This window comes from Thermothelomyces thermophilus, chromosome 1 (genome assembly GCF_000226095.1).
Source record: "Thermothelomyces thermophilus ATCC 42464 chromosome 1, complete sequence".
NCBI classification, from domain to species: Eukaryota; Fungi; Ascomycota; class Sordariomycetes; order Sordariales; family Chaetomiaceae; genus Thermothelomyces; species Thermothelomyces thermophilus.
Genome location: NC_016472.1, coordinates 1,504,679 through 1,529,881, shown reverse-complemented (window position 1 = coordinate 1,529,881; position 25,203 = coordinate 1,504,679). Strand labels below are relative to the sequence as shown.

General features: G+C 56.5%; 9 protein-coding genes across 9 annotated transcripts; 5 read left to right on the top strand and 4 right to left on the bottom strand.

Annotated features, from left to right (window-relative positions):
* Nucleotides 1–12: 12 nt before the first annotated feature.
* Nucleotides 13–1,946, bottom strand: MYCTH_2294700 (uncharacterized protein). The gene is made up of 2 exons (XM_003658607.1): nucleotides 1,427–1,946; nucleotides 13–1,200 (listed from the first exon to the last, which is right to left on the bottom strand). Exons 1-2 carry the CDS (start codon nucleotides 1,706–1,708, stop codon nucleotides 196–198), a joined length of 1,287 nt encoding a protein of 428 aa, XP_003658655.1. The 5' UTR covers nucleotides 1,709–1,946; the 3' UTR covers nucleotides 13–195.
* Nucleotide 1,947: 1 nt separating this feature from the next.
* On the bottom strand, nucleotides 1,948–4,047 carry MYCTH_2294698 (uncharacterized protein). The gene is made up of 4 exons (XM_003658606.1): nucleotides 3,813–4,047; nucleotides 3,672–3,741; nucleotides 3,084–3,597; nucleotides 1,948–2,766 (listed from the first exon to the last, which is right to left on the bottom strand). Exons 1-4 carry the CDS (start codon nucleotides 3,861–3,863, stop codon nucleotides 2,238–2,240), a joined length of 1,164 nt encoding a protein of 387 aa, XP_003658654.1. The 5' UTR covers nucleotides 3,864–4,047; the 3' UTR covers nucleotides 1,948–2,237.
* A 703-nt stretch (nucleotides 4,048–4,750) lies between these two features.
* Nucleotides 4,751–5,928, top strand: MYCTH_2106248 (glycosyltransferase family 62 protein; the record flags this gene model as incomplete). The annotated part of the gene is made up of 2 exons (XM_003658605.1): nucleotides 4,751–5,851; nucleotides 5,908–5,928. 2 exons carry the CDS (start codon nucleotides 4,751–4,753, stop codon nucleotides 5,926–5,928), a joined length of 1,122 nt encoding a protein of 373 aa, XP_003658653.1.
* Nucleotides 5,929–6,769: 841 nt separating this feature from the next.
* Nucleotides 6,770–7,497, bottom strand: MYCTH_2037019 (uncharacterized protein; the record flags this gene model as incomplete). Its single annotated transcript, XM_003658604.1, has 2 exons — nucleotides 6,770–7,068; nucleotides 7,320–7,497. Coding segments are annotated over 2 exons (477 nt in total), but the record flags the coding sequence as incomplete, so codon positions are not given.
* A 525-nt stretch (nucleotides 7,498–8,022) lies between these two features.
* Nucleotides 8,023–11,223, bottom strand: MYCTH_2131574 (uncharacterized protein). Its single transcript, XM_003658603.1, has 3 exons — nucleotides 11,151–11,223; nucleotides 10,989–11,088; nucleotides 8,023–10,901 (listed from the first exon to the last, which is right to left on the bottom strand). Exon 3 carries the CDS (start codon nucleotides 10,837–10,839, stop codon nucleotides 8,383–8,385), a length of 2,457 nt encoding a protein of 818 aa, XP_003658651.1. The 5' UTR covers nucleotides 10,840–10,901; nucleotides 10,989–11,088; nucleotides 11,151–11,223; the 3' UTR covers nucleotides 8,023–8,382.
* A 2,701-nt stretch (nucleotides 11,224–13,924) lies between these two features.
* MYCTH_98838 (uncharacterized protein) lies at nucleotides 13,925–14,410 on the top strand (the record flags this gene model as incomplete). The annotated part of the gene is made up of 3 exons (XM_003658602.1): nucleotides 13,925–14,000; nucleotides 14,062–14,207; nucleotides 14,270–14,410. The coding sequence occupies 3 exons, from the start codon at nucleotides 13,925–13,927 to the stop codon at nucleotides 14,408–14,410; spliced, it is 363 nt and encodes a 120-aa protein (XP_003658650.1).
* A 547-nt stretch (nucleotides 14,411–14,957) lies between these two features.
* On the top strand, nucleotides 14,958–16,348 carry MYCTH_2294689 (uncharacterized protein). Its single transcript, XM_003658601.1, has 2 exons — nucleotides 14,958–15,468; nucleotides 15,532–16,348. Exons 1-2 carry the CDS (start codon nucleotides 15,092–15,094, stop codon nucleotides 16,193–16,195), a joined length of 1,041 nt encoding a protein of 346 aa, XP_003658649.1. The 5' UTR covers nucleotides 14,958–15,091; the 3' UTR covers nucleotides 16,196–16,348.
* A 981-nt stretch (nucleotides 16,349–17,329) lies between these two features.
* On the top strand, nucleotides 17,330–20,862 carry MYCTH_2294684 (uncharacterized protein). Its single transcript, XM_003658600.1, has 9 exons — nucleotides 17,330–17,628; nucleotides 17,713–17,942; nucleotides 18,010–18,318; nucleotides 18,383–18,680; nucleotides 18,748–18,836; nucleotides 18,899–19,152; nucleotides 19,210–19,905; nucleotides 20,014–20,053; nucleotides 20,137–20,862. Exons 1-9 carry the CDS (start codon nucleotides 17,472–17,474, stop codon nucleotides 20,791–20,793), a joined length of 2,730 nt encoding a protein of 909 aa, XP_003658648.1. The 5' UTR covers nucleotides 17,330–17,471; the 3' UTR covers nucleotides 20,794–20,862.
* A 386-nt stretch (nucleotides 20,863–21,248) lies between these two features.
* On the top strand, nucleotides 21,249–24,060 carry MYCTH_2294679 (uncharacterized protein). Its single transcript, XM_003658599.1, has 6 exons — nucleotides 21,249–21,471; nucleotides 21,616–21,670; nucleotides 21,763–21,836; nucleotides 21,913–22,241; nucleotides 22,328–23,551; nucleotides 23,657–24,060. Exons 1-6 carry the CDS (start codon nucleotides 21,427–21,429, stop codon nucleotides 23,874–23,876), a joined length of 1,947 nt encoding a protein of 648 aa, XP_003658647.1. The 5' UTR covers nucleotides 21,249–21,426; the 3' UTR covers nucleotides 23,877–24,060.
* Nucleotides 24,061–25,203: the final 1,143 nt, after the last annotated feature.

Here is a 25,203-nt window from a genome sequence, read left to right as displayed (position 1 = left end):
AGAATGGGCAACTATCTATTATACATACCTGGACGCGAGAGCCAATAGTTTTCGTGCTGCTACCTTTTCCGGCCTTAGATATCAAAACCTCTGGAAGTTCAAGCGAGATGAAAAGGGAAAGTTCGTACACTATACCGCAGAGCACCCATGCCAAGTCAGACTTGGGCGCCGCACAATCAGGTTCCTACCGGTTAATCATTCCTCGTCGCTCGCGTCGCCGCCACTTCCTTTCCCCCCGCCTTTATCCCCCTTTGATTTCCGGAACCTCTCCCGCCCCGTGGCGAGGTAGGCCTCGACGATGCGGCCGGCGAAGGCGCGGCCGTGCATGAGGCGCAGGCAGGCCTCGGCCGCCTCGCGGGTGCGGAACTTGACGCTCACGATCCCGTCTTCCTCCTCGTCGTAGAGGACCACGTTGGTGACGGGGCCGAGCTTGGCGCACTCCTCGCGTATGTCCTCCTTGATGTCCAGGAGGGCGGCGGGGTCCTCGCGCAGCTCGTCGAGGGTGAACATGTTGCGGAGGATGACGACGCGCTGGTACTTTGGGTTGACGGCCTCCCGCAGCGCCGACGGGTCGTCGTCGTCGCTCCAGTCGGCCAGCTTGGCCGAGAGCTTCTGCGTCTTCTTGATGATCTTGGCCTTGTCCTGGCTGCTGCGCTGCTGGTTGCTGCTACTATTGTTGTTGGCATTGTTATTATTATTATTGTTGCTGCTGCTGCTGCTGCTGTTGTTGTTGCTGTTTTGATCTGAAGGACCCGCGCCGGTGCCGGGTTCTCCTGATCCGGCGGCGTTCTCGCCGTCGTACTTGGTCTTCTTGTAGCTCGAGTCGGCGGCCTGGACGCGCATCTTGGGCCCGTTGGACGGGGCGCCCGGGACGGGGAAGCGGAAGTCGGTATCGTCCAGCAGCATGATGGCCATGTCGACCGACTGGGGCTTGAAGAAGACGATGAGGGCGTCGCCCTTGAAGTTGCCGTTCTCGTCCGTGTACATCTTGATGCGCGGCCGGCCGCTGTCGATCTCCTCGGCGATGACGCCGCACTTGCGCGAGAAGAGCTCGGCCACTTCCTCGACGGTGGCATCGAGCGGGAGGCCCGTCACGTAGACGGCCGTGTTCTGCTTGGGCTGCGGCGGCCCGCGGTTCCCTTGCCTCCTTGCCGCCTTGAAAGGGCGGGCCTTGTTATTATTGTTGCTGTAGTTGCTGTCCTGCTGGCGCGCAAGCAACAAGGTAACATCAAGCGGCTGGTCAGTCTCTCCCGGATCTCGCGCGCGAGCATTCGGGACGGTCCTTGTCTCTCGGCTGGCCTTATGTGCTGGGCTGTGTGGTAGGAGGAAGAGGAGGTGGTGGTAGATGAGGAGGAAAAGAAGGAGGAGGGCATGACGGCGTGCGGGACGGCAAGTCGCTTCAGGTGTGCATGCGCGCGCAGCTTACCTCGCGATCGTTCGAGTCCAGCTTCCTCTTTTTCCCCTGTGCCAATTCCTGGCGGTCGTCTTGAGCGGCAGAATTGGGCATTATGTACCCTTTCTGTTGTTCCTCGATCAGGGCTTCGTCGACGATGGGGATCCAGCGCCTCAACCCTTCGTCGAACTCGTACTCGGTGCCGTCGTCCTGCACCGCGATATACTTGTTGTCGAGCTTGGAGTAGGAAATCCGCTCATCCTGATCGAATTCTTCCGGGTTTGTCGGAAACGTCCAATATTCCGCTTCTGCCATGGTCGTCGAAGTCTCGATGGCGCTCACCTAGGTTGGTCGGTTGTGGGAAGGAGGAAGCTATGAAAGCTAGAGCTCCAAGCTAAAGTGGGATGACGCAGCGAGTTCCAGGCAGAGAACTGCAAGGGTTAGGGTTGGTTCATCGAGCAATGAGTTGCTCCGAAAGTCTTGTGCTCGTTTTCGAAACAATTCTGGAGTTTAGGTTGAGGGAAACGGAAACAAACCGAAAAAGTACGTAGAATGAGTGGCAAAGAAGGGGGGAAATTGAGTATCAATTTCATCAAACTTGACACCGTTGAGACAGCGCCAGGTCTAGCCCTCTAGATCTGACACATTCCGCCGAAGATGAACCAGTCAAGGCTACGATGCACTACCGGTCTATGTACGACTTTTCCCAGTTCCGTATTTGGCCTACCTGCTATGGCCTAGCAATGACACCCTGTTTGTAATATGTCTTCCTACAATGCGGCTTGTGTCGTCTCTGGCACGGATGGCCCTGACACACAGCCCCCCCTCCCTCCCCCTTTTCCTTTTACTTCTTCTGCACCGTCTTCTTCACCCCCTCCACAAACGCCTCGACAGCATCACCACCACCTAGTGGCACAGTCCCGCCCCTGACCAGCCCGCCATTCTCCACCGCAATGCCCAAGGCCTCCGAGATGCTCGGCAAACCGCCATCCCTCAGGGCCATCGTCAGGCTAGCCAGACTCTGGCTGAACTGTGGGCTGCGGAGCACCTTCTTGAGGAGGTCTCGCTTCTGGCTCGAGCTCATGGCCTGCTTGGCGGCTTCCACCGACTCGGGCCCCGGTTCTCTCTCGATGGCATCGCCGCGGTCTCCCGGCTGAGCCAGGACCAGCACGGTGGGGGGGATATAGCCCAGGAGGCTGTCGACGTATTCGTCCGTGGCCGCCTCCAGCATCGGGATCGTCGTAGACGTGTCGAGAAGATCGGTCAGCAGAGGGTATGCCTTGCCCTCGGCCCGGTTGATCCCCCCGAGTCCCGGGGCGCCCTTGAGGGATTCGAGGAAGTTCCGCACCGCCGTGGCAGCGTCGTTGCTCACCCTGCAGCTTGAGATTAGCACTTGTGCAGGAAGCCGATGAGCGTGGAACGAGAATGAGACAATGCCGGCTTTCTCATTTTCTTTGTTTCTTGGCCGCCATGCTTCTTCTCCTTCTCCTCCTCCTCCTCCTCCTTCTTCTTCTTCTTCTGCTGGCGGGTCTCTTTAGAATGTACAGGCTATCTGAGAGAATGTCCGATGCTCTGCGCCAGATCCCAGTCCATTCCCCAGCAGCGAGAACGCCCATGATATAAAACGTGCAAGGCAACAGAGAAGACACCCGGGAGACCGGAGTCAAAAAGTGGAAGGATGATCACCTACGCTCGCGCCCCGTCCGCCCCTCCTTCCCGAGCATCCTCGCCCTCCTCTCTGAAGTCCCCGCCGGTTGCGTCCGGGCCGGCGCCTCCGCCGCCGCCGCCGGGGCTGCGCCGATGAGAATCACCGTGACCCTCGACGTCCTCCATGGTCTCGTCGTCGTCGGCATCACGCCGGCTGTTGTTGTTATTATTGCGGACCGAAGCAAGCTCGCGGTTCACGTCCACCTCCTCGCCCTGCAGCAGCCTGTCGACGATGTCGCCAATCTTGAGATCCCTCGGGCTGAGCCACGCCGCGTCGCCGCTGCGACCCTGCGGCTTTGACTGGAGCCAGAACAGGTGGCGCTGCGAGGATGAGGCGAACTTGAGGACGAAGATGCGGCCGTTGGTCTTGGAGGAGGGGTGGCTCGGCGTGCGTGTGTCGTATGGGACGAAGTTGCCGTCTGCCGGCACCATGACGAGGTCGAGCTCGGGTCGGTCGAGGGGCGCCGACCTGGGGCGCCAGCAGAAGTGGACGAGGTCTGTTGCGGGGTGTCAGTCAGCGCCAGTGCTGGGCGGGGAGGGCGGCGGGCGCCAAAAGGTCAGCAGGGCGTACCATCTTCGGAGTAGAGGTAAATGTAGCCGGGCGTCGGCTGGGGCTTGACCTTGTATGGTTTCGACGATTGCTAACGCCAGGTTCGGTCAGCGCGCTATCGGACGAAGGAGGGGCAGGGCAGGGAAGCCAGGGAAGACAAACATCGACATCACAGATGCCCGCCTTGAAAGTGATGATTGGCGTTATTGACATTGTCGCAGTTGTGTCGGCCTCGGCGATTTCAAGGAAGTTGAAAACGAATAAATGAAGCCGGAAAGTATGGGTGAAAAAAACGGTGTCGTGAAGAGTGGTGGTTTTCAATTCCTCTCGAAGAAAGCGGCAAACTTGGTTGCGCAGGTGGCAGCTTACACTAGTTAAGCTCCTCGCAGTTGATTAGGTGAACTGCTTGCTCTAGGTAATTAGTTAAGGCTGCGAGCCGTTGACGCAGCTCTACGGAGTAGGCCAGAGGCAGACTACACACTGTACCGCACACTGTATGTTTGTTACAGGGTTTCTTATGTCTCAAAATCATAACTGGGCCCTAAACAAAGCCACCGGACGTGGCCAAAACCTCTTGATTCAAGTTTTCCGCACTGACAAGGGAGGAGGACATGTTGCAGAAACTCGTGCTTTGGCCCAGAACAAGAGACATCTATGTGTCGAGCAAGATGGCCCGGCGCTCTGTCCAACGACGTATACTTGAAACCACCAACAAGTGCCCCAGCCAAGGGGATCTCGATTACCATGTATCCATACTGTGCCCTTGCAGCAATCAGAAGCCAGCATTCGGCCGCTGCCATTTTAGACTTGTCCTTTTTCGACCCCCATTGCATCCCCCCAGCACCAGCCAACTCCGGTTAACCAACTAAAGCCCCTTTGACACACCCCCCGTGGACGAGCAGCCTCTGGTTGCGTTGCCGGGCCGATTCGTCACGACCCTCGCTGGGTGACGTTGGAGCGAGCGAGAGAGAGAGAGAGAGAGAGAGAGAGAGAGAAGGAGGAAAAGAGATCACTGCCCGAGTTCAACCTCGACGATAACGCATCAACGCGTCGCTGGCAACTCTATGGGTCGTCTTTCCTGATCCATCTTCGACGAACCCATGGCACGCCCCATGGGGTCGGTTCGTCTCAAGAAGACGAGCCCCGCAACTCTTGCCGTCGGCGTGGCGCTCTGCATATTCATCATATACTTTTTAATAGGGCCCTCTACCCCCAATTTTTCCCCTTCTCGCAAAGCCGCCGCCGCGGCGCACCATCTCTCGCCGCCGACCTCTCCCTTCCGCAAGCCGACTGGTGACAAGCAGAAGCAGAAGCCGCCGCCCGTCGCGCATTACAACCTGAACAATGTCACCACCACGCCCAACCCGCTCGAGAACCGCGAGAACATCCTGATCCTGACCCCCATGGCCCGCTTCTACCCGGCCTACTGGGACAACATCCTCCGGCTCGAGTACCCTCACGAACTGATCACGCTCGGCTTCATCCTTCCCAAGACGAAGGAAGGGAACGAGGCGACGCGGGAGCTGCAGAAGAGGATCACCAAGACCCAGAAGCACGGGCCGGAGAAGGACCGCTTCAAGAGCATCATTATCCTGCGGGAAGACATCGACCCGCCGCTCGTCTCGCAGGACGAGAAGGAGCGCCACAAGTTGGAGAACCAGAAGGTCCGGCGCGCCGCCATGGCCAAGGCCCGCAACTCTCTCCTCTACTCGACCCTCGGCCCCTCGACCTCGTGGATCCTGTGGCTGGACGCCGACGTCGTCGAGACCCCTCCCACCATCATCCAGGACCTAGCCAGCCACGACCAGGCCGTCATGGTGCCCAACTGCTTCCAGCGCTACTGGAACGAGGAGAAACAGATGATGGACGAGCGCCCCTACGACTTCAACAACTGGCAGGACAGCCCCACCGCGCTGGACATGGCCAAGAAGATGAACCCGGACGACATCCTGCTCGAGGGCTATTCCGAGATGGCTACGTTCCGGACCCTGATGGCCTACATGAGCAGGGAGGACGGTCGCCTGCATGAGGAGATGCCCCTGGACGGCGTCGGCGGCGCCGCGCTCCTCGTCAAGGCCGATGTCCACAGAGACGGCGCCATGTTCCCTCCCTTTGCCTTTTACAACTTGATCGAGACGGAGGGCTTCGCGAAGATGTCCAAGAGGTTGGGTTGGCAGCCCGTCGGTCTGCCCAATTACAAGGTGCGTATTTACTCCGGGTTTTCTGTGAGCTAGATATGACATGCTGACCGGGACAGGTGTATCACTACAATGAGTGACTGTTTGTGCAGTCACATTTCTTCTTACCCGGGTGCCACTACTACACATGCCGACTCCAGGAGGAGCAGAGTAAGCGCCCTTACGAATAATAAGCGTTCGCGGGACCCAACCTCTTCAGGACGGCCATGAAGGCTTCATGGAACGACGTGGGAAAGAGACCGATCAGCTTTGGTTTCGCCCACTTGATATCCTCGTAATGCACTTCTCTCGTCGGGGGTTGCACCACTTCGTCTTCAGGAGAGGGTGTTGGTCAGCCAGCTGGCAAAGGAGGCTGTGCCTGAAACCTGTACGATAGATTGTGCGACCTTTCTGAGAACGGGCGCGACATAGAGACGGGACTTGGTGTTTTGTTTTGTATTTTTTTTTTTTTAAGGCCTTGTGGAACTCGCGGGCGGGAGGCCAGAGATCACTCCCTGCTGGCAGACAGCCGTGACTCAAAGGTAACAAGCATTGCGTAGAGAGAGAGAGAGAGAGCGAGAGAGAGAGACCACCAGGGTCCGAAGGAATGGGTATCATTATTATGCATCAACTTTCTCGAGCGAGACTAAGGTGTCCCTTGAAGTCGCCACTGCTCCCACTATAACCAGTGAAACAAGTCCAACACCGTGTGTGTGTATGTGTGTATGTGTGTGTGTGTGGCCTTGCGCGCGCGCGCGCGCACCCCCGCGTGTTGCCGATTCAACTGCGGTTCCCGATATTATTCATCCGTATGCATCCGTATGCATCATCAATGTCTCATATCTCCTCTTCAAACCCACAATCTCAGGTCTTTCGTAGGAGGGCAGGAGAGAGGACCCAACCTAGATCATTATTACGGCATCACTTGCCCTCGAACCGCTCCTCCTCCACCCACAGCTCAACCAGCCTCCTCGCGCCGAGCGCGTCCCCGTCGCGCAGCAGCGCGGCGACGTCCACGTTGAGCGGCGAGTCGATGCCGGGCGCGCTCAGCAGCATGCGCACGGCGCGCACGCACTCGAGCACGCTGTAGGCCGGCGTCCAGGCGTCCTTGAGCAGGTCCAGGCAGATCTCGCCCGTCTGCAGCGCCACGTTGGCGTGCACGATCGGCGTCGCGAAGCGCATCTGCGGCGGGTGGAGCGGGTAGGTCGGGGGGATGGTGATCTGGAGGAGCCAGCGGCCGTCTGGAAGATTGTTTAGGTTGCCGGGGCCCCATGGGCCACCCCGTTCAACGTCAGTCGTCGGGTTGCTTTTTTTTTGTTCTTTTTACTTTCAGGACGAGTTAGGGGAGAAGGAGAAGGGAAGGATCCGCTCGTGGAGAACGAAGTAAAGAGCGGCGATGATGATGATGATGTTGTTGTTGTTGACGATGATGATGATGTTGACGATGCTGACCAAGACCAAGATCAAGGATGAGAAAGAAAAGAAGACATACTCTCATACCCGCACCCGACCCCCCGGCCATTGATCACCGCTTCCCATCTGAGAAGGTCCTCGCCGTCGCCAGCGGGGCCCAGGCGCTCGATGCCTTGCTCGGTAGGCGACTCGATGGTGGTCCAGGTGTCGAGCTCCTTGAGCAGACGGCGCACGGCGCTGCGGGGGAGGGCGGAGGAGGAAGAGGGAGGGGATGATGATTCGGGGGGCATCTTCGGCGATGTAAAATGCTGCGATAAACGTTCTATTGTTCTCGTTTTCTTTGCTTTCAAATTGTGTGCCGCCAAAAGCCGGTAGCTCTACTCGAGGAGCAAGAAGGGCAGCACGTTCCGTACAAGACGTCGCTTGCGGAATGTTTCGAGCTGGGCGGTTCGTTTGCTCAGAGAAGAGGTAGTCGGCCGTGTTCGGTGATCGCGTGGTCGCGCGTTCAATTGGACTGTCATAAAGTTCCAGTTTCCGTCTTGTTCTCCGTCCTCGACTTTTGCTGTGGCTTGAGACTCGCGCAACGCGGAGCTTTAGGGCGCGCTGACGGGGCGTTCTAGATTGTATGTAGTTACTGTATGTATGTATGTATACCGAGGCCGCGTGCAGTGGGACGCCCGCTGAGCAAAGACCCCCACTTGGTACCCGATGCCGAGATCCAGAACCGGCGATTACGTTGAACAAAGCACCCCGGATGCGCACCGATTAATCCATACAATCTTCCAGTCGTTCAAAGCAGACATATGTCGACCTCGGTTTGCCATTGTTCCGGGGCATGCCCGCTACCTCATGGTACGACATATGTACAACGATATGTCAAGAGAAACAACCATCACCGACCGAAAAAGAAGAAAAGATATCATGTCCCCATCGTAATCCCCCGACCGCCATTGAGACCGACAATCACTCTGGCAGTTGAGCTTGCTGTTCCTGATCTCATGTACCTAAACTTGCCCTTCATTCCGCCATCAGAAACGCCCAAAGACTTCAAACGAAACCCCGTCAGCACCCCCACGGCAATCCTGCATCTCCGCCCCAAAGCCTATGGAACTGCGCCCACTGAAACTCCGAGGCACTGCCATTCACCTAGTGTTCTCCCCCTTCGATTTCCAGAACTGCATCATTCGGCTCAGACGCTTGGACTTGCTGCCTTTCGTCTTCTTTTCTGGCTCCCTCTCCATCGGAACTTCAATTGACAGTTTGCTCCGTTCCCCGTGCGAGCTGTTGATCAGGCGGCTAAGACTCGCCAGACTCGAACGCCGCCGCCCAAAAGCTGTCGAAGTAAAGGAGGCGGGCCTGGGCTGCTCATTCAACGGCGGCTGCCTTGCTTGTGGGTGCTGTGCAAAGAGACTCTCCCTCGTCATCGTCGAATTGCTCGAGGTCAGAGACGGGATATCGTCTACGGAAATCCGCACTTCTGGGCCAGGTTCTCCCATGAGCAGTGACTGGAAATTGTCCTCCGTAACCGATGACGGCGCTGTGGAGATGCATTGCGCATCATACGACATTGGCGATCGCGGAGAGGGGAACGCCGAAGACTGAGTCAATGACCACGGGCTAACCGGACCCAAAGACGCCGTGGGGAGATTTAGAGGGCTGACCTCAACAGGCGCAAGCTCCTTGGGACGGAAGACGTGCCGGGGAGAAGGCGTCGAAGAACCAGAATTGGCATAGCCGGGAGACGACCCCGAAACTTCCATCGCAAACGGTGGGACAGGCTCAGCAAGCGAAGTTTCGTCGCATTTTGAGACCGCCGGCTGAGTCGTCGCCGGTTCCGCTGTGCTTGCCACTACGTTATTTTCGGCGCTTCCCTCCCGACTGTCTTGGGCAGACGGCGGCGCAACCGCCGGTTCAGAACTCGGCTGATTCCCGCGCTGTGCCCCATCATCGGGCTTTCCCGCAGTCGAAGTTCCGGCTGCAGGGGTTGAGGCGTTGATCGAGGATTTGCAGGATTCTTCTTCTTCTTCCTCGTCTTCCTCAAACACGTCGGCCATCGATGAGCTGCTTCCAAACCGACGAAAGCCAAAGCGTCCGCCCTCGAAAGGCACCAGTTCCGGAGCACTTTCAGCCCGTCTATGGTAGTAGTGCATCCCGGGCCCAGTAAATCGACTCATGCCGGCGGCGCTGTGCAGTTGCTTCTTGACGAGACCTCCCGCCTTCTGCGCTGCCTCCCATTCTGGATTGCGTGGCAGTGGGGTGTTGAAAGGACCGAGAGCCGCGTCCAAATCAATCATTGGATATGACGTGTCTTCATCCTGATTCTGAGCGGGCTTGGGGAATGTCCATGATTTCCAATCTCCATTTTCAGACGACTGGGAACATGGAGCCTCTGTCTCTGTTGGCATTTGCACTGTACCGTCATCTTCGCCTTCAGCAGGCTCAAAACGGCGAGGTGGAGTCGGCGTTGGCGCTCTTCGCTTGTGCTTCTTTCCATAGTGATATTTGCCTTTGCGGGTTAAGATGGATCCTGCCCAAGTCTTGACCTTCTTCTTTTTCTTGCTTCTCTTCTTTGTCAAGGGCTTTGGTGGCTCTGGGCTTTCCGCGAAATCCGCCAAAAGTACATCCGCAGCACGTTCCGTTGAATTGCCTTCTGCCACACTCAAACGCGAATGGGCAGAGCGCGGGCTATCGGCCTGGGTCCGTGTAGGGGAAGGGGAGACAAACGAATCACGACCAAATAGCGACCATTTCTTTGACGATCTTGTAGGGCTCGGAGTTGCTGGGCTAAGCGGAATGCCAGAGGGAAGCGAACCCAAGAGAGGAATAGATCCTCGTCTTCTCGGAGAGAGTAGATTTGGATCTTGTTCGTGAGCACTCTGGGTCCGCTCCATAATAGCCCCTGCAGTGCTGGGTCGACTTTCGCTGGGTTTTTGGGCCGAAGCAGAGCCAGGAAAAGGATTGACTTCGCGGTCCGCATTCGTAGCGGAAATCACAGACGAAATGCTCCCCGAAACAGAGTGGCCAGGTCGTGCGGTAACAGTGCTGGAGGTATCGTTGGAAGCGAGTGACAGCGGCCTTGGGATGTACTCCAGTGTATCTGAAAACCCAACCCTGTTTCGAATCGCAGACTTCGGTGTTTGATCAGGCTTTGGGGAAGGCGGCACATGACTGTTGGGTTGGTGAGCAGCAAGGTCTGGAGCGGAAACGGGTTCCACATTTCCATTGTCGACAGGCTGGTCATCAGCCGAACAATTCTGGATAGAAAATTGCTTGGGGGGTGCAGGGCTCGGGGGAGCACTGCCTCCCTTTGTAGAGTTGGGAGGAGGGACGATTATTGAAGACAGATCATGGCTCGAAATAGCGGCTGACCGACGATGAGCATGGCCTCGCCGAGGTCGAGTTGGTTGAAGCGATGGCGAAGCGATGCCGCTATCAGACTTGGTTGGACTGATGTTCGTTACGGTTATCGCCTCGCCGTCTCGAATGCTTCCTCCAACGAACTCGCTTCCGCCCCTACGATGTCCGTGACCAGGGGGGCGCGTTGCTGCTAGTCGAGGAGAGCTCGGCGCGGACGGAGACTGTGGCGGACTCAAGAACATGTTTTCCGGTGGCGGAATCGGCGGGAGCGAAGCGCCCGGGTTGAATGAAAAAGCCGGAAGAGCTGGGGATCGATTAACGAGCTTTTCATCATCGGTGCTCGTTTTTGCCGTGGCACTGCGAGGTTCAATCGCGGATTGGGGCCGTCGACCATTCGTTCTCGGAAGCGAGGATGGCGCGGAGGAGGATGATGGCCGTGCCGGGAAGACGAACGGTGGGTTCGGAGGCGGAGGTTTCGATCGTGGGGATGACTGCGAATCGGAGGGACGCGCCTGGGTTGATGCAGCGCTCATGGTCGGGGAACCAGAAAGACAAAAGGCCGCTCGTTGATCGAGCCTCTCCGGCGAGGGAGGGTCGACCAGCATATCGAGGCCAACTGTCGCCATCTTTCCAAGCCGCTCTGCGGCACCAGAGTTGAGTGGCAACTCAGTTCAATACAAATGACATGGAAATGCCGAGGACGAACGTTGCCCGGCGGAGAGACTCGAAGCGAAATACGATCCGAGGCCAGTTCGCCGATGCTGTCGTGGCTCAGCCGATAGTGAGAAGAATTAAACGATTAAACTCAATTGCAGTCTGGACTTTCGTAGATCTAGTTAACTGTCAGCAACGGTCGAATGAGCCGACAAAGACTGCGGCAATATACAGAAGATGCGCGCCGCATCTGATGGCGAACTATCAGGATGTGGTTTGTCGCGGCGATTAATGAGCATCACAACGCACCATTGATCGTCGAAGTCCGCGTGCCTGCAAGAGACGTGGAGGATTAGGCAACCGAATGCTGTTCCAGACGAATCCAAATAGTATGTATCAAAGGAGTGGACGGCCAAAGCCAGAGCAAATCGAAAGATTTGCTACCGGAATTGAACCAAGAACGCCGGGCTGTCGAGAAAGCGGAGGGCGGCGATGGAAGCGGGAGATGTGGGAGGAAGGGGTAAGAGAGCGAAGAACCTGGGTGTTGTGTCCATTGGCTGTTGAAATGCGCTGGCAATGTGCGGGGAGAGGAGACGCACTGTGAGTGTGGGCCCTGGAACTCCATCTCCAAAAACGGCAGGAACTGCGGCTGCAATTGTTCATATTCAGCTCTCAACCTTCCTCTGTTTTCCGGCCCTCGGCTTCGTTGATTTGAACTTCTTTTCCTTTTATTCTCTACTACATACTTGCCCTTCATCGGTAGTATCTCTTTACGTTTCACAACCATCATGCTCTTTTCTGGAAACCTTGTGACCCAAACACTAAAGGGGGAACAAAGTACAAAGGTACACATGACGTTCCGGCGCTTGCGTTGCTCTCGTTCCCGTTGATGCAACAGTCCTGTGGCATGGTAAGAATGAGATTGGGGGGGCTCGTGGAGCGAGTTGATTGCGGACACGGTAGCCGTTTAGTGAGCTGGAGAAGCTCAATTGTGTCCAAATTCGAACTGCTATTGCAGCCCGGCGACCGCTGATTTAGTTTGGGCGCAGAAACACCCCTTCACCTCATCTAACACAACACGTTAACGTTATTTCATTCCATCCCAGCTGCCTCCATCAATGGCAACAGATAGCCCTGCGCCTTATTGCATGTTACGCATCGGCTTTGCTCAGGATTCTGCCAGATCTTCGTTGCACAGCCAGTCGCACGCACTACTTTACCCCTGGCTTGCGCGGGGGTCGAATGCAACCCTCCGGCTCGAATCCTGCGCAAGCGGGCGGAACAGCAATCGGCTTTCCGGTTCCTGTCGTAAATTCCATGTTAACTGTGCTCGCTACGGAGTCGTTACAGTACCACCGTACTAGGCACTGTGTTTCTTTCGGGCGTGAGGGTCTGGAGTCAACCGAACGGTGGCGCACGGTCCTGACAATTCTATTCAAACGCAGGACGCTAGTCCAATATAGTGCAAGGTACCTTAGTCTGTAACTATGTATTGTACACTAGTGTACGGATTAGATCAGGTACAAAGGTGCGTGCGACCTAGCAGGCTGAGCGGATTTGCGGCCTGTTCCTGCATGCCGATTACTGCGGCAGCTTCCAGATTTGTAGGCGAAAACAGGGGCCAGTGGCACGGCTGCAGGGTGTTCAACAGAGGTGCGACGCGCTGCTCAAGAACTTTACTAAAGAGAGTATCGAGCCTTGGCTGCGCAGTTTATGGGACACTTTGGAATAATAACTTGTATCCGTATTCTGTGAGTGTAATCCATTACTCCACATTAGCGGCGCCCCGCATTGTGTGCCGAGACGATACTAATTTCCGAGCAGAACCAGTGTATCAAGCGAGAGTCAATTAGGTATGTACACTAGTACTGTGTACAGATCCTCCAGGTTGTTCCATCCAGCCCCTGCATTAGTTCAGAATACGATATCTGAATCTAGAGTGTACTCAAGGATATACATATGTGGTATCCCGTACAAGTACCTGTATGGTACGTACAACGGAAGTGAGGAATCTGCTTTAATGGATCAGTTCAGGTGCGCTTGAAAACAAACAAGGTATGAGGGGCAGATTAAACGCCTTACTCGTAGTGGGTCGAAATGCTCAGCAGCCAAGCTTAGTAGCAATGATCTGAACATCATCAAGAGGCATAATTGAGTTTACCATATCAGAACACGGTGTTCACTGTTCCGGTACGATATCTAGGTAGGTTGTATTGGTAGGCAGGCGCCTAATTTCCGCTTTCAAGAATTGAGCACGAAGTATACTTGGTATTAGTCAAAAGCCCTAGCAATTCACCTTCAAGCGAGAGCCTGACAGCTTTCTCTACAAATTACGCTGCTCACCTGCGTCCATACACTACTTGTCCGTGCTGAACATGATCTGCCCCTGGGACTTTAGAGTGGGGCTGTCTTTAACGCCCTTCAGCCCAGCCTCATTTCAATGCAGAGCCAACGATTGGGACTTCGGAGCCGATAAGCGGGCCATCTGAAGCGGCAACTAGAACCCCGCAAAAAACACGGCTCTCCGACAATTCTGCCGGCCAAACTTGGGTATAGTGGGGCTGTCCTTCCCAAATTTTGCGCCCAGCAGCAGCACTAGAGACTCGACCGCTTTTGCGTTTCCTGGTGGTGGTCGTCTTTGAGAGTGGAGGACCGTTTTAAGAATCATCAAAGATGTCTACAACAGCGGTTACTGCGGCGGCAACGCCGGAAGGAACAGTGACTAAGCCTCTTGGAATGCGAAAAAATGGTACGCCGATGGCGGTCCGCCGCATTTGCAGCCTTTTTGTCATGCTGACAGCACCCGCCAGGCAAGCAATGGCATGCTCCGAAGAAAGCTTTCCGTCCTGGTTCTGGCCTGACACCGTACGAGCAACGGGCGAAGGCCAGAGTTGCGCAGGCCGCTGCGAAGGCTAAGGAGAAGGAGTTGAAGGAAGAAAAGGAGGCAGAACGGAAGGTGCGCGGTGCAACCTCAGATATGATCGAGCAGCCGCGGAACGCTAACTGTCTACCGTGTAGAGACGGATACAAGCCCTGAAAGAAAAACGAGCGGCAAAGGAGGAGAAAGAGCGATATGAGCAATTGGCGGCCAAGATGCACAAGAAGAGGTTGGAGCGGTTGAAGCGCAAGGAAAAGCGCAACAAGTTGCTCAACTCATGATCGGCATTCGGGGCGGATCGTTCGGATACCAGCTCGCTGCGGCACATAAGGCCGCTTCGACCACATCACACGGCATGGGGTTCCTCGTGGCAGAATAGCTCTGAAGCAGCATGCCCGGGAGGTCAGGTCGAGGGAGCAGCGCAGGCGGCTGCTCTGGTGTGACTCGCTCGTTGAGCTTCCCTCCGCACATATACCCACAAATACAGAGGCGGTAACCACGAGGGCTAGGTAAGCCATGGTATTACTGGCAAGCTAAGACGCCCGACGACAGCCGCCTTGGCTGGGGATTGCCGATTCGTGGTGATCGAAGTTACTCAGGGCACTCGATCATTTACATTAGACATGGCATACGGCTGTATGTTCTGCGTAGGGTATTGTACTCTATCATCAGCAGATCAGCACATTATGCAGTTTTTAGCTGAGTCCGATGGCACCTTTCTATCACTTTCCCATTTTTTTCTGGAGGGGAAATCTGAAGCGGCCGCAGAGATTCACATGCCACCAGCTCACTGAATGTAACTTCTGCCCCTTGACACCGAGTTCCGTGCCCCACCTCCGCTCCTCAGCGGTCTCATGACTTGCGCCTGGCAACCAACCCAAACCACTTCAAGTCAAGCCTCGCGCGTGACTGTACGATCTACCAGCCCGATCCCATAAATAGAGCCAGAAACGCCGAGGACCATGTCCCAAAATGGCGGCGACACAACCAAATCGTCGTCGCCAGGACGCCCGCGGCATCAAATAACAAGGTCAATTTCCGAAATTTCGTCACCGATTCGCCTGCATCGCCGACATTCGTATCGAGCAGGAAACGAAGGCGAGCGCGAATCGCGCGCTTCAGCTCCGCAGTCCGCGATACTCGCCGTCCAAGGGAAACGTTCATTCGAGTTGCCTCGCTCCGAGGGAGTCACCCCAAATCTCACCCCCAGCGCGAGCCGACGGACGAGTGTGCTCTATGCCTCAGCTGACGAGGGGATGCCGGCGGCGGAGGCTCCAAAGGAGAATGTGTTGCTCAACGGGCTCTCCAGGGAACAACAACATGCAGCAGCCCGGGAGAGGTCAGCATACCAGTTTAATGACCCTCGCTATTGAAACCAGTTGTGCGCTGACCGCCTTTCTAGTGGCCTGCAACGATCGCTAGCAGAACTCGGGTCTTTTGCAACGACAACAACAAAGCAGCTTGACGACGCATACTACGCTTTTGTGGAGAAGCTTAGCGCGTTGCAAGGCACCATCATCGCACTCAAGGAGCTCTGCGAACGTTCCCGGCAGCTGAACGACAGATTTAACACGGAGGCCGACGATTTGGTTACAGACATAAGTGCACAACTAGACACATTCAGGCAGTTTGAGGATCAGCAGAAGCGCATTGAGTTGCTCCAGGGTCGCATCCAAGCGGGGAGGGAGCGCATCAAGTCGCTGAGCGAGCGAGTCGATGCCGTAAGTACGCGGATCGAAAGCTGGGAGCGAGCAGACCGGGAATGGCAGGAGAAAACTAGGAAGCGCCTCAAAGCCATCTGGGTCGTCACGTCTGTCGTCTTCTTCCTGGTCCTTTCGCTCTTCATTGGCTTCCAATATGTGCCCGAAAACGCGGAGAGCAAAACAATCCACGTCGCGAGTCAAGGCCTGACTAGCATCAGGGATTCGTCTGGAGCAGACCCAGAAGCGTCTCCAAGCGCTCAAAAGTCCGAACCATATGGAAATGGCTGGTCATTGAACCGGACAAGATCCTTAGGGCAATCATCTCAAATGGTTGACATGCTCAGGGCATTCGACGAATTGTAAGCATACACATCAAAAGAGGTCTGACGGCACAAGGATACCCAACTGTTGCTGCGTTGTCAAGTCTTGGTAACCGAGCGGTAGCATTATCCGTAACAAACGATTGTTTCTTTACTCAGTCCCACAGCAACTACCTGGTAACTTGGTTTTTGGTTTCAACTGCGACAGCACAGTACACAGTGCAGTCTGTTGTAACTGAGAGTTTCCAGTGATCCGGGGTGAGGCCTCACGGCGAAGAGGTTCCACTTGAGTTTTATGAGACGATCAGAAGGGTCAGTTTTGCCGAGGACGGGAACGGTAAAGTGCTAACTAGCTTGCGCGCCTCTGTTGATCCACGTTTGCCCTCGGCTGTGGACGTAGACAATGAACTACACTACGGATTACACGTACGTACACACTCGGGAACAATATCCGTTCACAAACGTGCATACTCGTGACTGCGATGCCTCGACGTTTTCGCTCCTTGCTTTGCCCAATTACTATGAGTAGTGTAGACAGAGGCTTGGCGTGCTTGGCTGCTTCCAGGGGTAAAGGCGCCAAGCAGACGTCATCAAGCAGGCTGGGGGACCAAGGGAGCTTGGGATGATCTGCGCCACCTACCAAATGCGTCATTCGGTCACTCGGCCTTTGCACGGAGACGGCTTCTGGCGGGGGAACATCCTCACCGCCCAGCTTCTTGGCTGTCTTGGAACGACGTTGTTGGAGTGGCTCAGCTGCGTACTGCGTATGTTACCCTTCAACTCCGTCGTTGCTCGATAGATAGAATAAATATCAAGAAGCTGCGACAGTTATCCGTGTTAACCGTCTGGGCGTTGATCTGCATGTCCAATTGCGGGGTGAACCAAGACGCAGGCAAGTCTTGGCCCCTGCTATCAGTCGTCTGGCGTGCTTGACTGCCCGCTTCTTTTGTTCCTTCACGCCTGGGTTGTACCTGGTCTCTCCCTTCACACTTACGTGTTTGGCTCGCAGTTTCTGTTTGGTACGGTGCGTATAGGTAGGGGCCACATCAGTGTGCGGCGCAATCTGTCAGGCATCAAGCGCCGCACAACCTTCGATTCTCAGCTTCGACCCTCGAGCTTCTGGTGCGATTGTGCCCCGCTATCTTAAACACGCCCGTCCGGGAAACGCCCGTAACCTTGAGTAGTTCGGGGTCATCTCACTGCGCAGTTGGAAGCTGTGCATTTCTACCTACCCGCAAGAAGTTGCGAAACAAGTGGAATCCTTCTTTACCCTAGTATCACCCGAGTGCTCTGCCGTTCCGGCCCGTTCGTTCGCGGCAATGGTGTCTGTCAGCTCCGCCGACACGCCCCAAGATTCCAGCCAAAATAACAAGATGCCGCCCGTCCTGTCCACGGAGCTTCCAGTGCGAGCGGCATCGGACCCCGCATCAGACCCCGCGCCAAAAACGCAGGCGCTGACGGGAAAACAAGAGCATTGTTTGTTTCCTGTTCCTCGCGCTCCTAGACCCTGTCGGTGTTGCAGTCCCACCCCAATATCTCGCTGACACACCTCCTTCGCAGACCTGAAGCGCGAACTCATATCGGAACAAGTGAAATGGGAGATATCGGAGCTCAATTCGCCTACGGCTCTGCGGCGGTTCGGCGCACCGTTCAAGTCGGACTACGGCGAGGTATCACCGCTCGATTCGGAATTGCCCATCCTCCGATACATCTTTGTCCACCATGTCCGCGAGTTTCCGTTCCTCGACAAGGCGAAGGAGAAGGAGTTTTGGCAGGATAAACTGCAGGTGGTAGGTATGTCCACCGGTCTAGGGCGGGGGAGCCAGGGGGCTGATATCCGGCATTCGTCTCATCTAGTTCCTCGAGTCGTTCGCGAGCAAACACATTTCGTCTTCCGAAGACCGATTGGAGGAGACCAAGAGGAGGAAGCTAGCCACCAAGGCTAGGAAGCTGGTGGAGCTGATGATGGTTTCGGGGATACCAACGTCCTCAGGCTTTGAAGAAAGAATCAGGTTTTCCGAGCTCGAGATCGTCGATGCCAACGCGATAGACAGCGGTGTTCTCAAAACGCTGCCAGAGGGAAATTATCTGAACGGATGGGACGTTAATGTCGCTGGTGTTCGGATGATTACTGTTAAGCGGAAATTGAGGAGCCACGAGCATGCCGTAAGGTTCTTCATCCTGCCACTTGCGAAGGTGACTGGTTGCTAATCGATTTATCAACGTCAAGGTATTCCTCCTTCGGGTCAGGAGGAAAAATGCGCCAGAGCACTACGTCGGGCGACGCTTCGGCGACTTCGCTCGTTTACATAAGAGATTACGGACCGAGTTACCGGGCAAGGTCCTCCCACCTCTGCCCCAGAAAAACAAGACACATTCCACGGCGCCCGGTATCATCGGAAGCCATAGCGGGAATGAGTCTGAAACATCTTCCATCTCGTCGGCTTCCACGCAGATCCCCAACAGCCCCCTGCCGAATGGCTGTGGGCACCAGAGCGACACGCCCCAGAGGCTGTTGTCTGTAAGAGGTAGGTCTGAAGCCGAGCATTCGAAAACTGCCAAGTTCTGCATACTCACCGAGCCATCATCGCTTAGACCGTCGCTCGGCCGACCGGATATCTCCTCGAAACTCGGTTGACGATAGGCCAGTGAGCCCGGGTCTCCCGAGTCCCAAGCCGCAAGAGGTCAGTGTTTCTCGCTCAGACGAAAACGACGTACATTCCAGCGCGGCAGCTGACTATACCAGACTGTGGTAATATATAGAGAGAACCAGAGAATCTCGTTGCGTGCGTTTTTACGAACGCTGCTGCAGAACCCCCAGATTGCCGGCACAAAGGCTATGGAGGAGTTCCTGCTCGCTAACCCGGTAAAACTGACTGACGAGGACTGGGACGATATTGCCCGCCGAAAGCATGTGGATAAGAAGCGGGTCGAGGAGCAGAAGCGGTTCTACGAAGTAGCAAGGAAGCGCGCGGCCGAGCTCGACGTCTACATGGAGCAGTAGGTTACCTCGCAGAATCCCCTTCCGCTCTCGCTGCGTGCTGATTATCCGTCCAGATTCCGACAAGACATTGTCGAGCGCAACGGCCTGACCATGCTCTTCCAGGAAATCCGCGATAAGGAGACGATTCAGGACCTGAGCCTGCAGTACCAAAAGTTCGCCGAGTGGCTGCGCATCGAAGTTGCGGCCACCATCTACCACCTCTTCCTTGCCGAGGACAATTCGCCAGAGCTGTTCGCTCAAGCGAAACGGATTCACTCGCTGATTCCCTACACGCTCGTGAAAAACGCCATCCGGATAGCCAACCCGGCGGCTGTCATGTCCAGCATCCTCGACATATTCTTGGCACAACCCTTTGGCACCCGGTCTTTGATGCAGCGCATATTCTCCATGACGTTGCATGACGGCATCAGGGCTTTCCAGCGGTCGATCGATGCGCTCGGTGATAAGATCGGCGACCCCGTCTTCGTCGAGAAGCTCAAGACATACACGAACGCCGACGAGCAGATCAAGCAGGTGATCAGGGATGAGGCCGCGGACGAGAACATCGACGTACTTGTTGCCATCCTGCGGTCGGAACTCGTGGGTCCTGCGCTCGAGCCCGAGCAGATCGAGCGGCTGTACAACGCATACGCGGCGTTCAACAACGCGGTTGAGAACGTTGACGAGGAGCTCCGGCAGGGCGCGCAGCTCTTCTCGTACCTGAAACAGCTACAAAAGTTGTACCTTCGACAGAGGGATAAGGCCATGATGTTGAGTCTCATTGAGGAGCCCGTCACGCTCCAGCTGTTTCGCGATTTGTTTACCATATTCTACGAGCCTCTCGTCAGGGTGTACAAGTCGGCCAACGTCTACAACAGCGTGACCGACTTTGCCCATTTCGTCGACGACTTGATCACGGTACGTTTTTTTTTTTTTTTCCCATTATTTGAGCCCTGGGAAAAGGGGTTTTGATGATGATATTGAGCTGACTCGGCATGCAGGTCGTCGAGAAGTGCCGCGAGCAGGATGCTTCCGCGGATCCTAACCAGACAGTGCAAGCCTTCATCGACCTCTGCCAGCGGCACGAGAACCACTTCTACAGCTTCGTGCACCAGGTGCACACGCACGACAACGGGCTCTTCACGCAGCTGATGGGCTGGGTCGAGGGTATCCTCGAGTTCCTCCGGCACGGGCCCAAGAACGGCAGCCTCGACATCAACGCGCTGTTTGAGGGGGCCGTCAGTTCGGCCCTAATTGACAGGGAGAAGGCCATCGCCGAGATCGACAAGCTCATCGCGTGGCAGGAGGCGCGCAAGAAGTGGCACCACGACAAGACGAGACAGAAGATGGCCGCCGAGGGCGGGCCGGGAGACGCGGACGCAGTGGCGCCGCCGGGGGCGCTGACGTTCCGGTCCAGCGACTTTGGGCTGGACCAGGAGGACGTGGCGGAGATGGGGTACGACGACGACTCGGAAGAGGAGGCTGAGGCCGAGGAGGAGGATGAGATGGACCCGATCGATGCGGAGCGCAAGCGCCGGGCGCGGAGACAGGCCCGGCTACGGCGGAATGCCGGTGAGCCAGAGAAGCCCGAGGTGTCTGAGGTACACAAGCTGAAGGACAACTTTTTGGCTATGTTGCGGGTGGTGCTTGCCGAGTAGAGAGAAGAGAGGCTTGTTGCAGGTTCTTCGTTTTCCCCTTTCCTCGGTCCTCCTTAATTTTTTTTTTTTTTTTGGCCCGTGTCAAGGACAGACAGGGCCCCTTCGTTGTTGCATACTGATGTTTCCCTATGGATTCATTACCTGCGATTAGAATTGGTTAACTGGCATCTTTCTTCTACAGCAGAAAAGCATCCAGCAGCAGTAATTGAAGCAATTGGGCGTGCAATGGCGTTCTCCTCGTGACATCTTCAAAGGAGGTAGTACCGTGGATGTGCTGACAAGCCAAGGGGATGGACTTGGCAGCTGTCATGGTGCTTCTTCAGTTGTTTGACGCTTGGCGTGCCTGTGCCGAGGGACAATCTCTCGTCACATTCTCTTTCACCTGACTTTGGAGCACAGTTGGCGGCAAACACATCATGACGCCCCACTCGCTCTTCCGGTGCTCCCTGGCCCACCAAGCGCGGACCTCGCCGGCAACTCGGGTAATCAGCCCTCGCTGATTGGCTCGTCCGCTAGAAGCTCTCGTGCGTCGGTCGGGACTTGGAACAGGCGAGCAACTGCACGACATCAAAGGAGGTTCAAATTATTTCCCTGATGCTCACCACCTCCCCCTCCAAACCTCGTTAGACGACAATGGCTTCCACAATGGCTTGGAGGCGCCTAGCCGCGGCGCCGGCGGTAAGTAGCTCCCACGTTCCCCGTTCGCTCGCGCGCCTGCTCGCTTCAGGTTTGCGCGAGATTCCCGCTTCTTCCTCTTCCCTTTTTCTCGCACGTGGAAAAAGTCCCGGCCAGTGGGCTAACCCGAGTTCTATCCGGAAGCAGCTCTCGCGTGCCGCCAGAAACCCGATCCGCGCATTTTCCACAACACGGCCAGTCGGTAGGTCAACCAAAGCAGAGAAGCCCCCAATTGGAGCGAGGGGGGGGAGAGAGAGAGAGTTAGGGGAGGCTAACTGTGGCGGCTTGTCACAGCCCGCGTCATCGCCAACGGGCCGCTCCGTGCGAAGGAGGCGTCCCCGTTCGTAAGCAGCAAGTACCCGGTCATCGTACGTGTCACCCCGTGCTTTGGAGCTCTGCGCGCGCGATTGATGAGCAGGATCAATTGACCTTGACGGAACACAGGATCATGAGTACGACGCCATCGTGGTCGGTGCCGGCGGTGCCGGTCTGCGTGCTGCCTTCGGTCTTGCCGAGGCCGGCTTCAACACGGCTTGCATTTCCAAGCTCTTCCCCACTAGAAGCCACACGGTCGCTGCCCAGGGTGGCATCAACGCCGCTCTCGGCAACATGCATGAGGACGACTGGCGGTGGCACATGTACGACACGGTCAAGGGCTCCGACTGGCTTGGCGACCAGGACGCCATTCACTACATGACCCGTGAGGCTCCCGCCTCCATCGTCGAGCTTGAGAACTACGGCTGCCCCTTCTCCCGGACCGAGGATGGCAAGATGTAAGTTGTTCCCCCCCCCCCCCCCACCGCGTCTGGCGACCCAACTTGGGCAACACGTGGCAAGACTGACAAAAAGGTTCCAACAGCTACCAGCGTGCTTTCGGTGGTCAGTCCCAGAAGTACGGCAAGGGCGGCCAGGCCTACCGCTGCTGCGCCGCCGCTGACCGTACCGGCCACGCCCTGCTCCACACCCTCTACGGCCAGTCGCTCAGGCACAACACCAACTACTTCATTGAGTACTTCGCTATCGACCTGATCATGCAGGACGGCGAGTGCCGTGGTGTCTTGGCGTACAACCAGGAGGACGGCACGCTGCATCGGTTCCTCGCCAACAACACCGTCCTGGCCACCGGTGGCTACGGCCGCGCCTACTTCAGCTGTACCTCGGCCCACACCTGCACCGGTGACGGCATGGCCATGGTCGCCCGTGCCGGTCTGCCCAACCAGGATCTCGAGTTCGTCCAGTTCCATCCCACTGGTATCTACGGGGCCGGCTGCCTGATCACCGAGGGTGCTCGCGGTGAGGGTGGCTACCTCCTCAACTCGGAGGGCGAGCGCTTCATGGAGAGGTACGCCCCGACGGCCAAGGATCTTGCCAGCCGCGACGTCGTCTCGCGTTCCATGACCATGGAGATCCGCGAGGGCCGCGGTGTCGGCCCCGAGAAGGACCACATCTACCTCCAGCTCAGCCACTTGCCCCCCGAGATCCTCGCCGAGCGTCTCCCCGGTATCTCGGAGACCGCCGGTATCTTTGCCGGCGTCGACGTTCGCAAGCAGCCCATCCCCGTCCTTCCCACCGTCCACTACAACATGGGCGGCATTCCGACCCGCTACACCGGTGAGGTCCTTACCGTGGACGAGAATGGCAACGACAAGGTCGTCCCCGGTCTCTTCGCCTGCGGTGAGGCTGCCTGCGTCTCCGTCCACGGTGCCAACCGACTGGGTGCCAACTCGCTGCTCGACCTGGTCGTCTTCGGCCGTGCCGTCTCGCACACCATCCGCGACAAGTTCACCCCCGGCGCCAAGCTGAAGCCGATCGAGGCCGACGCCGGCGCCCAGTCGATCGAGACGCTCGACAAGATCCGCAACTCGAACGGGCCCAAGTCCACCGCCGAGATCCGCCTGGCCATGCAGAAGACCATGCAGCGCGAGGTTAGCGTCTTCCGTACCCAGGAGAGCCTGGACGAGGGTGTCAGGCAGATCACCGAGGTCGACCAGATGTTCTCGCAGGTCGGCATCAAGGACCGCAGCATGATCTGGAATTCGGACCTCGTCGAGACCCTTGAGCTCCGCAACCTGCTCACTTGCGCGTGAGTGGCCCCCAACACTCCCTGTTGTCTTTTTTTTTATGATTATCTCCTATTCTTCTTCCCGATGAGGCGCTCAAAAACGGGTGGCTAACGAACCGGAAACAGTGTGCAGACCGCCGTCTCGGCCGCGAACCGCAAGGAGTCCCGTGGCGCCCACGCCCGTGAGGACTATCCCGAGCGCGACGACAAGAACTGGATGAAGCACACGCTCAGCTGGCAGAAAACGCCGCACGGCAAGGTCGAGCTCTCGTACCGCCGCGTCATCGACACCACCCTCGACGAGAACGAGTGCAAGCCCGTGCCCCCGATGAAGCGTGTCTACTAAACAGAGTCGATGCATACCCGAATGTGTGTGCCAAGACTTGACTGTTGGGCCGCGCGCGTGTGGGGAGGCTGCCTGATGTGACTTGTCCTCTGATCGGAACGGGGGAGTCAAGTCGATTCGGGCGGAGAAAAAAAAATAACAGGCGAGCGCTCAGAATGGACTGCCTAAGAAGGTCGGTGTGGTGGGAGTGGAGAAACGTGAAAACATCCATATCCGCAATATGCATGGGTGTTTTGTGGGAAGGAAAAGAATACCTGCCAAGCATATCATTCGGTCATTTTTATCCTTTTCCTTCCTCATGTGTCGTGTTGTGTTTGGTACTGCTGCGCCCGGAGGGTGGAGATCTGGTTGTGGAGGAAACGGGGCTTCACGTTGGAGGCTCGGAGGTGCGGGGAGGGGGACGATGGAACGCGTACTTGTAAACTAGCAAACTTGGACGGTCTCCTTGTCGGGGTGGCTTGTTGGTGTGTACACACAGAAGAGATAGGCGCAAGAAACGGGAATCGTTGGAAGAGGCGCGAGTGGGAAATGAGTATTTATTCTTGAAATCCCTTGGCAGGCCCTGGAGTGGTGTTGCTGCCTGGTTTGCCGCGGTTCCACGGGATCTTGCGATAAATCGTTCCACCTGCGCGAATTCCAGAGGTATATCCATAAAGGAAACGAGGGGAAGTTAGAGGAAGTTAAAACAGGTATCGTACGACAAATATCCTACTTTGGACGGGAGTTCTCGGTTCGGTAAGTTTCAAATGTATCTCCGGGTCATCAACCAAGCGCCAACTTTCCCTCCCCCCAGATCTGCAGGGCTGCGGGAATCGGAACAATAAGGGTGTCGAAGACGGGGCGGCCGATCAAATGCATGGCCAAGCATGAAGATGATGGAAACATCCCGAGGGCCCATGTGGCTAGGGTGGCTGAGGGAAGGGGGTTTTCCTGGCGGATGACCATGTTGACGACCGCCGGGCTCCTTGTCATTCGGAGCGGGCGACTTCTGGTACCCGGTAGTTCGCGCTGAGAGACATGGTCGTGGTCGCGGTGGTAGTGGTAGGTGTGCTATTGTTGTAACTGGGGAGAAAGCTGAGAGTTGGCGATTCGACGACGACGACAACAACAACAACAACAACACCATGGATTCCTGGGACGGCACTTCCCTCGAGAGTCGGGAAGGGATCAGAGGAGGCAGGGCTCAATATCAGGCACTACGTCCAGCCCTGCCTCTTATAACCATACCACAATTAGGCATGCGCCGAGCGGTAGGTACAGGAGAGACATTGCGAGGGAATCGACCCGCAATCCGTCCGCTTGTTCTCGGCGAACACAGACCTTCAGG

Coding starts and splice junctions, on each gene's coding strand:
- MYCTH_2294698 (XM_003658606.1), bottom strand. CDS start 3,863: ATGTCAATAACGCCAATCATCACTTTCAAGGCGGGCATCTGTGATGTC. Junction 3,742..3,812: donor CGGGCATCTGTGATGTCGAT/GTTTGTCTTCCC, acceptor ACCTGGCGTTAG/CAATCGTCGAAACCATACAA. Junction 3,598..3,671: donor TTACCTCTACTCCGAAGATG/GTACGCCCTGCT, acceptor ACCCCGCAACAG/ACCTCGTCCACTTCTGCTGG.
- MYCTH_2294684 (XM_003658600.1), top strand. CDS start 17,472: ATGGTGTCTGTCAGCTCCGCCGACACGCCCCAAGATTCCAGCCAAAAT. Junction 19,153..19,209: donor CTCGACGTCTACATGGAGCA/GTAGGTTACCTC, acceptor TTATCCGTCCAG/ATTCCGACAAGACATTGTCG. Junction 19,906..20,013: donor CAGAGGGATAAGGCCATGAT/GTTGAGTCTCAT, acceptor CGTCTACAACAG/CGTGACCGACTTTGCCCATT.
- MYCTH_2294679 (XM_003658599.1), top strand. CDS start 21,427: ATGGCTTCCACAATGGCTTGGAGGCGCCTAGCCGCGGCGCCGGCG. Junction 21,671..21,762: donor TTCCACAACACGGCCAGTCG/GTAGGTCAACCA, acceptor GGCTTGTCACAG/CCCGCGTCATCGCCAACGGG. Junction 23,552..23,656: donor CGCAACCTGCTCACTTGCGC/GTGAGTGGCCCC, acceptor AACCGGAAACAG/TGTGCAGACCGCCGTCTCGG.
- MYCTH_2294700 (XM_003658607.1), bottom strand. CDS start 1,708: ATGGCAGAAGCGGAATATTGGACGTTTCCGACAAACCCGGAAGAATTC. Junction 1,201..1,426: donor TGGACTCGAACGATCGCGAG/GTAAGCTGCGCG, acceptor GCGCGCCAGCAG/GACAGCAACTACAGCAACAA.
- MYCTH_2294689 (XM_003658601.1), top strand. CDS start 15,092: ATGTCCCAAAATGGCGGCGACACAACCAAATCGTCGTCGCCAGGACGC. Junction 15,469..15,531: donor CATGCAGCAGCCCGGGAGAG/GTCAGCATACCA, acceptor CCGCCTTTCTAG/TGGCCTGCAACGATCGCTAG.
- MYCTH_2131574 (XM_003658603.1), bottom strand. CDS start 10,839: ATGTTCTTGAGTCCGCCACAGTCTCCGTCCGCGCCGAGCTCTCCTCGA.